We start from the raw sequence: 13245 nt of genomic DNA on the forward strand, positions 1-13245 counted from the left end.
CCAGTAACATGCTGGTATACTCCTGGGAATAATGGTACAATGGGGTGTCTGATTCATGGGTCAAAGCAATTACTACGTGCCTCCCCCCATTCTTCACCATCTTCCTGTAAAGCACATTTGTCTTCAGAAGTAGCTGTTAGGATTTCTTAACAGGCTCAAAGTTCTTTAATCAAGCAATATTTATGAGCTCCCATTCTTTAGTTTTAAAGGGAAGGAGTTTCCTTCTAATAAAGAAAAGCATGCAAACTAATGGAGCAAAGAAGGAAAAACACCTGGCACCTTAGAAGGTTTGTGGGCCTTGACTTCTGAGGACATTCATTCTGTCTGTTTTTATCAGAAAGCTTTATCATTAGGAAAAACGACGGGAAAGGGAAGAGTAGAAAGAACACTGAGTTTGGAACCATGAGACCAGGATTTGAGTTCCACTTTTGTTATTTAAAAGATGTGTGACTGTGAACAAGTCATAGAACAGTCTTGTGGTCGAATGGTCACTTCCGCACATGTTTTACTTGACAGTCTCTGGACTCATCCCTCTACCTTGAACTGAAGCAGGCATAATGAAAACAACTCACCAGACTTGTACTGGAGGAAGTCAGAGTACACGAGAAAAGCTCCCTCCACCGGGCCGTTCTTGTAGATCTCAGCCATGATCTCCTGCTCACTTGAAGGTACACTGTAGGAAGTTGATCCTGAAAGTCAAGACAGAATAGCCAGCTATGAGTTTTGCCCAGCGCAGACTCAACCGGGAAAGGGACTTGAAACTCCATTCCAAGTCCTCCCTGTCCTGCTTTCACCTAGCCTTCATACAGTGCAGGGTTATAGTTTTATGCTGTCAGCTGCTGAAGTCCAGTACTTTCCTTCTGCCCAAACATTTCTAAACAAAGAGCAGCTTGGGCAAGGGCTGTGTGTGTGTTCTGAGACCTTAACTTCTGTGAATATAGACCAGCCCAACTACAAGAGCTACATGGGAGACACAAAATTTGGAGGTCAAAATGGGTTTTCTTTTCCCTGATAGTCAGGGGGACCTCCCCTTTTTTTTATTGCCTTGGGTATGCCTAGTCAACCTAGAGCTTAAAAGACTTCAGCTACTATAGGATGTAATTCTGGCCCTTCATACAGACCCTCAGTCCTGCTCACCATAGTGTTTGTCATCTTTGTAGTCAGGAGAATAGCCTGCTTCACATTTCTTGCTGCATTTGGGGGTGTCTCCTGTCTCTCCAGTACAGGCAGGACGGGAACCATTCACATGGTGCTCACATGGAGGGATGGAGTAAGGTCGACAGCCTGATAGAATCGAACAGCACTGAGGTTAAGATTTCAGTCACTCTGCTCCTACTCTGGGCCTTGGGTCTGGGAAGGGCCTTCCTGGAACTGATCCACCCTGCCCGCCCTCAGTGTATTTTCCCCACACTTGTCCCACACTGTATTTCTCCCTTGGGCTCATAAACAAGTTATCAAGTAGCAGAGCAGAGACAACCATAATACTAAGAATATGAGAACCAATACGTCCTTTTAATCTTTTCATCCATCCCATTTCCTTAAAACTGGGAAGATATCAACCTAAAATATTTATGTAAAGAAAGCTTTTACACCGGTGTATTTCTTTACACAACCCTGACACCTTTCTGCATAGTGCTTTTTCCTTTATTTTTTTTCTATCACTTGCATGTCCTCATGTATCTCTTCCCAATCCCCTAAGAAATTATTTCTTCTAACAAAGGAAAAATAATTCAGAAAAACCAAACACCAACTTAAACAGGGTAGACACAACATTCTTCATTCCCCACCTCAGCAAAGAAGGGAGGGAAGTCGCATACCTAGTATCCCACTTACCCTAGGGAAACAGAGACATATATTCTTTCTATTTCATAGAAGAGATAAATGGGACTTATGTGGGGCTATAGCTAAAATTCAAACTTGTAAAGTCTTCTGAATTCTAGTCTAATGATCTTGTGACCATTATGATACTGTACGCTGAAGGACCAGAGAAAATCTTCTTACTTCTCTCCCTTAGAAACTAACTAAAATAACCAGAAGGACAAACCAAAGTTCCTTCTTTCCCCCACTATCACAAGCAAAACCAATGGGTACTTTCACTGCTTACAAGAAAGCCACACTTGGAGATTCATGACTATACCAACAATCAACAATGAGGCAGGACTTCTTAAATTTTTTCTACTCAAGACCCTTTTATCACTTTCTTACACTATGGGTCGAGACCCCATATGGGGTTTATGAAATGCTGCTTTAAGGAATGGGTACTTACCTACATGGGAATCATAGAGGCCACCAGAAACAAGGCCTTTCTTGGTCCAATACCTCCAAGCTCCAGAAGGAAAGCCGCCATTACAGCTGGGAGACAAGTCCAGATAAGAACAAACTGTTTCAATAATTAGTAAGGTACCTGTCACTAGAAGGGTCTGGTAAAGGTAGATGAGTTGACACTTGAGGCTCTGATACTCAGTAGGCAACTCCTTCCTCTAACCCCCCAAAGCCACTACTGTCCCTGCTTCCTAGTTCACTTCTTCCATGAAGAAATACTACTCCAAGTCTACCTGAGGCCTTCAGATACCCATTATCTTTGTGCAGTTTAAAAAGTAATCCAGGCAGTGGCAGGTAAAAAACAAGAGGATCCAATCTGCAGTGAAAATCAGAATCAGAACATCAGAACTTTAGATCTGAGATCTAAGAGCTTTAGATCTAACCCCTTCTTTTATAGGAAAATGTCAGGCTCTGAAGGATTAGAAGACAGACCAATCATGGCATAGGGCTGGGATCACAGGATCCCTTAAATCCCTCTGATTAAAAAGCACCAGTGACAATGATTATACTTTTGTAAAGAAATTTTTCCTGAAATCAACCTGAGATCTACCATTAACTTTTGCCTGTGCTTCCTAGTTCTACCCCTAGGGCCAAGGAAAGTAAGTTTAAGGGCAGCTGGGTGGACTAGTGAATAGAGCACTGGCCCTGGAGTCAGAAGGACCTGAATTCAAATCTGGCCTCAAGACACTTGATGCTTACTAGCCATGTGACCTTGGGCAAGTCACTTAACTCCAATTGGCCTGCTTCCCCCCTCCAAAAAGAAAAAAAATTTTAAAAAGTAAGTCTAGTTTACCTCTTTCTACACAAAGGACCTTTTCATACACACACACACACACACACACATTATAAATAATTATACAACTGTATAATTATATATAAATTACGTGTCTATATGTATACATGAAGGTCTCTCTCAGCAAAACATTCCTAGTTCCCTGAAATGATCTTTGAGTGATATTTCAGTGTCCTACCTTAATGGTGTCATCCAGAAGTGAATACAATAATCAAGATGGGATCAGACTAGTACAGCAAAACCATTACCTCCCTTGTCCTGAAGGATATCCAAGATGATGCCAGCTGTTTGGCTGCCAAATCACCACTGATTCCCTACTTAGTGGCTTGAAAGCTTACTATTTAGTAATTACTTCCTAAGGGCCAGGCCTTGTGCTAGGTGCTGACATAAAGACCTGAAATATTGCATCCATTCAAACCTCTATCCTACTTGGGATTGTGTTTAAATGCATACTTTCTAGAGCTTTTTCAAAATTACTGCAAAAACAAAACACAAAACCAACAACCTGGGCTCTGACAGAATCTAACCCTTCTCTTTTGCCATCTTCCATAGCCAGATCACAGATTTGGAGCTAGGTTTAAGGTTCCTACCTTAAAGGTCATCTAGTCCAACTCCCCTCATATTTCAGATAAGGAAACTGATGCCCCATGACTTGCTCCAAGACAACCCAAGTATAAAGTGGCAGAGCAAAGGATTCAAACTCAGATTCCATAGCCCAGAACTCTTTCCTCTGTACAGCTTACTCCACCCCAAAGGCTGAACCTTGATAATGCCCTTGCATTATTTATCTGATTTTAGCGCCCTTTCAATGGGCTGGCTACTTGCAAAGCATTTTTTATTCATACTGATCTATTTCAGCAGAAAGGAGAGTATGAATCTTTATCCTTGATGACAAGGGTGTTTCTTTCCACACATCCACCTCCACCTCAGGGCTGATGAACACCATATATCAAGACAGGTCTTTAATAATTAAGTGTTCCCAAGGAAAGACAGAGGTTCTAATAGTCATGGATTACATAGCTCTAATTTTTCCTTTCCTTTCCTTTTCCCACTCTTTCTTGGGAATCATCCCAGGAAGCAGTTAAAAGCTAGTGGTTATGCTTGGGCCCCAACCCTTCTGTCTCTTAGGACCAAGACTCACCCTTCCCCACACTCGACCCCACAGCAGCTAAGCAGGTCCTCAGCAGACACTTCTATATTGGCATTTCCATCAGTATGCACACAGATCCTGTCAGAAATGGATTCCACAGCTCCAAATGCCTGTGAGAACAAATCCAAAGATGAATCCAAGGAGAAACAGAGACTAGTAACAAGGACTGCAAGAAAAACCCAAATGGATGAGACACCCAATCTGCCAATTAGATTTTACTTGAGATTCATGAAAATCATTCAAGGATCAGTAACCACATCTGCTACCTCATAACCTGTATTGTGCCTAGACTTTCCTTTGGAACAGGTGTCCTCTACTGGTGCTGAATTTAAGTGGCTCTGTTGTTCAGCTTTAAAAAGGACTTCACTTTGGACAGTAAAGCCCATCTTTCCCTCCCTCCCTCCCCCCAAACACCTTCTCCTGATGCTAGAATAGGATAACAAGGAGGGTACTTTCTTACAGAGCAATAAAAGGGTCACAGCTTGTAGTACAGGATGCCTGGCCTGGATGAGTAAAAGGGAAGCTAAGAGAGACCTTTAAGAACTCTAGTTCAATCTCTTTATTTTACAGAGGGGGAAAATGAGGCCTAAGAAGGGAAGGGATTACTGAAGTATAAGCATCTCATGTTTACAAGCTTTTAAGTATCTTGTTTACACTGACCTTGAGAGAGGTAAGTATTAATTCACTTGGCTGAAGCCTCAGTTTCCTTATCTATAAAATGAGAATAACCTGCCTAGAAGACCCAGGTCTCTCTTTATTCCAAGTTTCTGGTCCATGTCTTGTTTCTAGGCCATCTCCCACCGCCCACCCCCCTTACCCAGCAAGAGCCGCAGGAACCCTGGTCTCTAATTTCCTTGATGGTTGGGCAGTTTGGCCACTGTTCCCGGGCATCAAAGTTTTCTGGTAGCTCCATGCCATCAGCCAAAAACATTCTGGGTAAAGAACACAACTTTGTTTCAAGGGGTCAAATGAGACTCTCTCCATGTCCCTCAAATTAAAATGGGGTGGGGGGGGAGGAAGAGGAAGATAAGTCTTAAGACTAAATAACCAATCAAAAACAGTGTCAAAGAGGCAACAGTTTGCCTTAGACCCAAATGCCCCTAAGACCTAGCAGCCTTCTCCTGTTCTCATAACTACATCTCATTGGCTAGCCTGAGTTTATATGCATCAAATTAAAAACTTCTGAAAGACTAGTGCTCAGAAGAATCCAGTTATAGTGGGAGTGGAGCAAATACCTAGATGAAATTTTGGGGCCCTGTGTTCTGAATGCTCAAGAAGATGGCTTTGATTCCCCCACCCCTATTCTCCTCTTCCTTGGGTTGTACCCTTCCCATGACTCAATACCTCTGAGGTAGTAGCTTGGCTCCACCCATGAAGGTACCACAGAGTTTCTTTATGTAGCTCATGTCCACATCACGGAAGTTGTGCCCAGCCTAAAACAAAAGTTATTGGTCATTATTGAGCAATAGAAAAAAAAAGTCCCTCCCCCACCAAAGAAAACACATTAACACTCACTAAGCTGGTCCTGTTAGTTAGCAGTCATTGCTGGGCCAATGAATTTGTCCCACTGGCAGACAATCATTAGGTGTATATTAACAAAATATTAACAAAAAAAACCCTCTCTACTCAGCTTCAATATTCTAGTAGCAAGTCTCACAACTCTTAGAACATCAGCTTCAATAGCCCCACCTACAGAGACTACAGAAACTGTTTCTTTAAAAGGATTTGAAATTTTGAAGAGTTATGGTTAAACTGTCATTCTATAGGGAGTTTGTGGAAGACTGGAAGTTTCATTGTTATTCTGGAGAGAGAGGTGATAGGTAGTTGAAGAGAGACCGAATGAGGTTATCTAGAAAGTGGATGAAAAGAAACTTTTGTAGTCTTAATGGCTGAACAGAACACATACATTGAGTAACTGCTTATTGAAAAAGGTTTCTTTAATAAGCTGGGGTGGGGGCTTAGAGTTAATCGAATGGTAGTTACAATTTTATTATAAATGACGAAATTCTCTTGAATTACTTAAAACTCAGGTGACCGGAATGGTAAATAAAGCAGACGACATGTGCGAGTGTGGTTAATTCTGAGACTTTGCTAACGCAAACTTTCCTGCTGCCTCCAACAACCTTAGAAGCTTTTTTCGGACAGGGCATCCACAAGCCTTAAATAAATCTTGCATAGTAACAGCCTATCGTTCCACAGTGTTTTAAGGTTTTGTTTGGAATACAAAGTGCTTTTCTCCCAACAGCCTAGTTAGTGGCAGCTTGTGAGCTACACAGTCCCAAGACAAACCTGCCATGTAGTATTGAGCTTGTTGACATAGTTGACCATTTCATCTGAAAGAGGAGGAAAGGACAATCTGCTCCAAGCACTGGTCAGTACAACCAGGCTGCACAGAGTGGCCAAGAACTGCCACATTTTGGGAACTGCATTCCTGAATTACCTGGAAAGAGAGAAAAACCTCATGAAACCTTTTGTTGTCTGACTTATAAATAAGCCACACTGCTTCTAATGTAGGAATAGAATTTAGTCAGACTGGGAGTCAAGAGACCTAGGATAGAGACCCAATAATCTAAAAGTAATGTGACTTCCCTCTCTTGGCCTCAGCCTCCCCTTTTGGAAACTGAGACAAAGGTAACTTTCTGATTACCTCTAGGTGAGTCATTTAACTCTGAGCCTTCTCTATGAAATAAGGATTATATTAAAATTTTTCTAGGGTCACTTTCTGTATCCAAGAACATAACATCTGGAGAAAGAACTTTAGAGGTCTGGTCATTTATTCCATAGATTAGGAAACTGCCTGAGGCCTGATTTAAAAATACTGTTTTGGCTATGCTAAAAGTCATGCAGACAGGAAAGAGTTGAAATTCGAACCCAAGTCTTGACTGCAAATATGATATATCTTTTAATGGCTTACCATCTGTTCTGATACTGGGAAAGGGGAAGAGGGAAGAGAGAAGGAAGCATTTATAAGGACCTACTATGTGCCAGGCACTGTGCTAAATGCTTTACAAAGATTATCCTCACTATAAAATGCAGATGTTATTATTTCTCCCATTTTATAGTTGTGGAAACTGGGGCAGACAGAGGTTAAGTGACTTGCCCACACAGCAGGTATGTGTCTGAGGTTAAATTTGAACTCTCTAGGCCCAGATATCTACCCACCGGGCCACCTAGCTGCCTCATGGAAATGTCTTCTGACCTAGCAACTTCTGGGGACTTGACATCAACCCAATCACTACCCTTAGGACTTCTGGGTCTTTCTACCAGTCTGCCCAATGGCTATACTTTCTTTTATCAGTTGCTATCCCCTCCAATTGAATGAGCTCCTTGAGAGTGGGGAAAAGAAGTCTAGCCTTTTCTATCTAAGCAAGAGAAGTCAATCCCTTTTCATCTATTTCTTCTATTTCTTCAGCAGGTTCCATGACCCTTGCTCTGCGCAGTCTCTACCCTTTAGAAGAACCTGCAGTCCGTCTGAATTTCAGAGAAACCAAAGCTGTGTGTGTGGCCCTCATCAAGTCTCTTGTAACAATTCTGACTGGCTCCTTGCCACACAGAAACTTAACCCAGTCTGAGCTGTTGCTGAAGAGGAGAAGAATGTATCAGTTGGCTCTCTAGAGGACAGGCTTACTAACAGAGAAACGTGACCTGAAAAACCTCAGGCGACTAACACACTGCAGAATTATCTTTGTCTCTCTTCCTCAACTGCTGGGTCCTAGGGTAGGAGAATGAGGTCTTAGGGCAGGGTTCCCAAGCTCTTTCAGTCCCTTTCAGTATCTCTTGGCTTTCAGGAAACCTTCCAGAAACCATCCCGTATTCAATATGAAAGGGAATATGTTAATTATGCAATAGTAATTAAGAGTTTAAAGTACTGAGTTTTAAAAGTACTAAGAGTTTAAAGCTTATTATTATGTAATTTTATTGGATCCTCATAGCAAATCTCTAAGACAGGTGATATTATCGCCATTTTATGGATAGAGAAAGGGAAGCTGAGAAGGTAAGTGACTTGTCCAGGGTCTTACAGTTAGTAAGGGTTAAAGGCAAGATTAGAAATCAGGTTCTATCCACTGTACCACAAGTATAAGTTGAAGAGAAAACTCAAAAGTGAATGCTATGCAATTAATAAAAAAAAAAATGACCAAGCTCAGCACAGAAGAAATTAGAATTACATTTTGTTGATGCATCAGATTAAATCTGGCTGAACTGCCCCGCTCCCCTTGCCCCCTTTTAAATCTTTGGTCAAAAGTAATGGCTCCAGGAGTTGCGGTTGTTGTTCAGTCAATTTGGGAGTATTCTTAGATTCTTGGCAAAGATACTGGAGTGGTTTGCCATTTTCTTCTCCAGATCATTTTACAGATGAGGAAACTGAAGCCAACAGTGACTTGCTCAGGGTCACAAAACTAGTAAGTATCTGAGGCCAGATTTGAAATCAGGAATTGAGTTTTCCTGGCCCAGCCCGCTATCTACCTACCCTAGGAACTGGGTTAGGGGTTATCATATATTTGGAAATGAGGGTAATCAAAAACAAAAAATAAAAATATTTTCAAAAATAAGTCCTCCCTCCTGGGGTCCTTCTTTAGTTCCTTATTTGTGAAATAAGAAGACCGAACTCAGCTCTCCAAGACCTTTTCCAGCTCTGACCTTTCACCTGGATCAAGCTGCTTCCCTGACAAGGATGGTAGTTTCCCAATTCATGGGCTGGCTTATGTTTAACCCATCTGAATTTTAAGCAGTGGTAGCTGGTCGGTAGCTGGTCCTAGAACATTTGTTCTGACAACCTGAGTTTAAAAATCAGAAGACACTGTGTGGGCTTGGGCGAGCCACCTCTTATTCTCAGTTCCTTTTCAGTGAATGAAAACCATAGACCTCCACAGGGTTGTTGTGAGGATAACTGAGATTATAATGCAGACCCTAAAAGCATTAACCATCATTATCATGATTAATGCTAACTACTAGTCTCAACCAGAAAATATTCCAAAGCCCATGGATTCACTGGCCTCCAGAAGTATTTCTGCAGCAGTGCAATTTCCAACTTTTAAAGCCCAAGTCAAATGCTACTTTCTCTAATCAATTGTTTGTTCAGTCCTGTCCAACTCTTTGTGACCCTGTGAACCACGGCACACCAATACTCTCCATGGAGTTTTCTTGGCAAGGACACTGGAGTGGTTTGCTATTTCCTTTTTCAGTGGATTGAGGTGAACAGATGTTAAGTGACTTGCTCACAGTCACACAGCTATTAAGTATCTGAGTCCGAATTTGAATTCAGGTCTTCCTGACTCCAGGCCCAGTGTTCTGAGCCATCTAACTGCATCTTCCTCTTCTCTAGGCACAATACTAAACATTTCAGACACAAAGAAACAAAGTTACTGCCCTCAAGGAGCTTACATTCACAGATGAGAGAGGACAAACAGACCTTTTTACCTCATACTTCAATCCCCTTCAGTCATCCTAATACTTATTTGAAAGGCAGCCAGGAACCAAAGATTGACTGGCCTTGCAATCTGGGTTCAATCTGGGCTGCTCATACTTACTGATATAACACATCTTTCAAGAGTCCCTGACTACTCTCTAAGTAGCTGTGTGTCCATAAAGGAAAATAAGTTAGAGATGTAGCATCTCTTCTACCCACCCCTTGTATCTGATTCAGTGAGTTAAAGTCGAAAGAACACTGAATTTACATTCACATGGCTTGGGTCAGTTCCGGGCACTGCTCATTACTCATTAAAACTAAGTACCAAATTCTCTGGCCTTCAATTTCCTTGACCATAAAATGAGGGGGCTGGAGAGACTAGAATCCTTCTGAGTTCCTTTCCAGCTCTAAATCTATTCACACATAGAAGCCTACACAGGAGGTAACTGAAGCCCCATGACTTGCTCAAGATCACAGAGGTGAGATATGAGAGTTGAACTCAGGACCTTTAACCCCACAGAAATTTCTTTTTTCTACTGTACCACACTGGCCTCCTGTATTCCCTGTAAGACTGGGGCAAAACCTTATCTCTACTTTATCTCCTCCAATATCTAACAATGTTCTTAATTGCTAGGTCCTTCATAATTCAATCAATCAGTAAATAAGCATTAAGCCCCTATGTGCCAGGTGGGCATCAAGGTGGATAGAGGGATGGACCTGGAATCAGGATGACATGAGTTCAAATTTGACCCAAGTGAAGAAAACGACAGACCATGTCAGTATCTTTGCCAAGAAAATTCCAAATGGAGTCATGAAGCATCAACACAGTTGAACAACATGTGCCAGGGATTATATTTGCCCGGGGAATACAAAAGGAGGCAAAAAACAATCCCTCTCCTCAATAAGCCTTACAACCTAAAGGTGGAGACATTATGCAAGCAAACAGTATATACTAAGTGAGCCATATACAGGATAAAAAGGAAATTAATTATCAAAGGCAGCTAGGTGGTGAAGTGGAAAGAGCTGGGCCTGGAGTCAGAAAGACCTGGATTCAGATGTGGCCTCAAAGACACTTACTCAGCTTTGTGACACCAGTCAAGTCACTTAACCCTGCTTGCCCCATTTCCTCAAGTGTAAATGAGCTGGAGAAGGAAACAACAAACCACTCCAACATCTTTATGCAAAGAAAACTCCAAACAGGGTCCCAAAGAGTAGGACACAATTAAAATGACTGAACAATTGGCAGAGAAGACACTGGAATTAAGAGAGGTTGGATATGTAATCGATATCATATTTCCTTTTCAATGGAAAGGGGGAAGCAGGAGGGAAGAAAATAATTTGGAACTCAAATTTTTAGAGGGATTGGGCAATGATTTTAGTTGGGACTTTAAGAGGAAGCCAGGGAGGTCAGCAGTTGAACTGAGGAAAATAATTCAGCCCAGTTGTTTTGCTCCAGATATTATGGTAATGGTCTGTGGGGAATGGGTCCCAAGGCCTCTGCAGACTAAGAAGTAGCTAGAAGTCACGAGGTCTCTATTGCTAATTTACAGTATGACTTTATAGGAAGTCAATCAGCCCCTTTGTATTTCAACATCCAAGGGTGAGGGAGGTTGGGCAAGACTGACCTCTAGCCAGGCACTAGGTACTTAAACCTGAATTAAGGTGTCGAGTTTACTGGAGAAAAGATACTCAGTTTATAAACCCTTTACCTAAGGCTTCTTAAGACAGTTGTGTGGATTGACTCTTTTCCCCTACAAGAAACTTTCCAGAACTGACACTTAGCTACTCCCCACCCCCAGCCTGAGAAGGTAGTTTCACTTTCCTTGTGGGGTGCTAAGCCACTCATGTTCTGACAAAAATTTATATCCAAAGTTAGGTATAGTATCTTATATGGTAAAACAGTAGCTATCACTGTAATCAAGCCTCAACCTCTCATTTATACAGTGTACTTAAGCTTACCCAAAGTGCTTTAGAGAAAATGAAAGCTTTCTGCTTCTACCTTTCTAGACTTACACAGGAAGACCTTAGCCTAAAAGAGCTGGGGTCTCCCATGGTATCCTGGGCCATCTCTAGTCATCCTGATGAATGTCTGGCCACTGGAGTCAGATGGCTCTGGAGGAGAGAGTGAGGCTGGTGATCTTACACAGCCCTCCCTCACTCAAATCAAAATCAATTGCAAAATCATGTCATTTCCCTGAAGACATGGTCCTCTTCAAGAACAAAGGACGGGGGCGGCTAGGTGGCACAGTGAACAGAGCACTAGCCCTGGAGTCTTTGGATCTGGCCTCAGACACTTAACAACACACACACACAGAGACACACACACACACACACACACACATACACAAAACTAGCCATGTGACCTTGGGCAAGTCACTTAACCCCAACTGCCCTCCAAAAAGCAAGGAAAAAAAAAAAAGGACAAATATAACAACAGCAACAACAACCTGTTGGACACAGGATTTCTACCTTCAGTTCCTCCTCTTGCCAAGCCCCCTTGGGCCCGGGGCCTGATTAACTCCCCAGAACAGGTTTTCCCCAAACCTGAACCATTAATATCTCCTCAACTGGATAAAGTGTGAAATACCCCCCAATGACTTCCTTGTGTAGAAGTGAGAGTTCAAATCAAATTACCTATAACCATAGGCAATTCAGTGGATAGAGCACTGGGTCTGGGGTCAGGAAGGCCACCGAATGCAAATCTAGCTTCAGATACTAGCTTAATACTTGTTTGCCTCATCATTAAATGTACTTGCTACTGGCTATGAAATAGAGGGGTAGATCAGTGGAATAGCTCAGGTACACAAGACACAGTAGTCAATGATTATAGCAATCTATTGTTTGATATACCCAAAGAACCCAGCTTCTGGGAAAGGAACTCACTATTTGACAAAAACTGTTGGGAAAGCTGGAAAATAGGATAGCAAAAACTGGACATAGACCAACATCTGATACCGTATCATCAAAATAAAGTCAAAATGGGTACACTATAATAGATATAAAGACTGATACTATAAACAAATTAGGGGAGCAAGGCATAGTTTATCTGACAGATTTATGGAGAATGGAGGAATTTATGAACAAGAGATAGAAAACATCATGAAATACAAAATGGATAATTTTGATTAAATTTGAAAGTTTTTGCACAAAGCCAATGCAAACAAGATTAGGAGAGAAGCAGAAACCTGTTAAAGATTTTTTACAGCTAGTGTCTCTGAAAAAGGCCTCATTTCTAAAATACAGAGAGAACTGAGTCAAATTTACAAGAATACAAGTCCTTCCCCAATTGATAAATGGCCAAAGGATCTGAACAGGCAGTTTTCAGAGGAAGAAATTAAAGTTATAGTCATCTAAAAAATGCTCTAAATAATTATTGATTAGAGAGATACAAATCAAAACAACTCTGAGATACCACATCACACCTCTCAGATTGGCTAACATGACAAACAGGAAAATGATAAATGTTGGAGAAGATGTGGGAAAGTTGGAACACAAAGTCATTGCTGGTGGAGTTGTGAGTTGATCCAACCATTCTGGAGAGCAATTTGGAATTGAGCCCAAAGGGCTATAAAA

General features: G+C 41.7%; 1 protein-coding gene across 1 annotated transcript in view; it reads right to left on the reverse strand.

Moving 5' to 3' along the window:
* Positions 1–4: 4 nt before the first annotated feature.
* CTSB (cathepsin B) overlaps positions 5–13245 on the reverse strand; it is a gene marked incomplete at its 3' end in the record, with an annotated part of 30257 nt that continues 17016 nt past the window's right edge. Inside the window, exons 2-9 of the mRNA XM_069107261.1 lie at positions 6555–6705; positions 5610–5698; positions 5083–5197; positions 4257–4375; positions 2267–2352; positions 1138–1284; positions 573–689; positions 5–22 (exon numbers count right to left, since the gene is read on the reverse strand). Of these exons, the coding sequence (XP_068963362.1) occupies positions 5–22; positions 573–689; positions 1138–1284; positions 2267–2352; positions 4257–4375; positions 5083–5197; positions 5610–5698; positions 6555–6680 (817 nt within the window). The remainder of the gene's footprint in view (positions 23–572; positions 690–1137; positions 1285–2266; positions 2353–4256; positions 4376–5082; positions 5198–5609; positions 5699–6554; positions 6706–13245) is intronic.

The sequence above is a fragment of the Petaurus breviceps genome, unplaced genomic scaffold (genome assembly GCF_028583685.1).
Source record: "Petaurus breviceps papuanus isolate PSGF00001 unplaced genomic scaffold, PetGlider_PUasm1.0 89559, whole genome shotgun sequence".
Taxonomy (NCBI): Eukaryota; Metazoa; Chordata; class Mammalia; order Diprotodontia; family Petauridae; genus Petaurus; species Petaurus breviceps.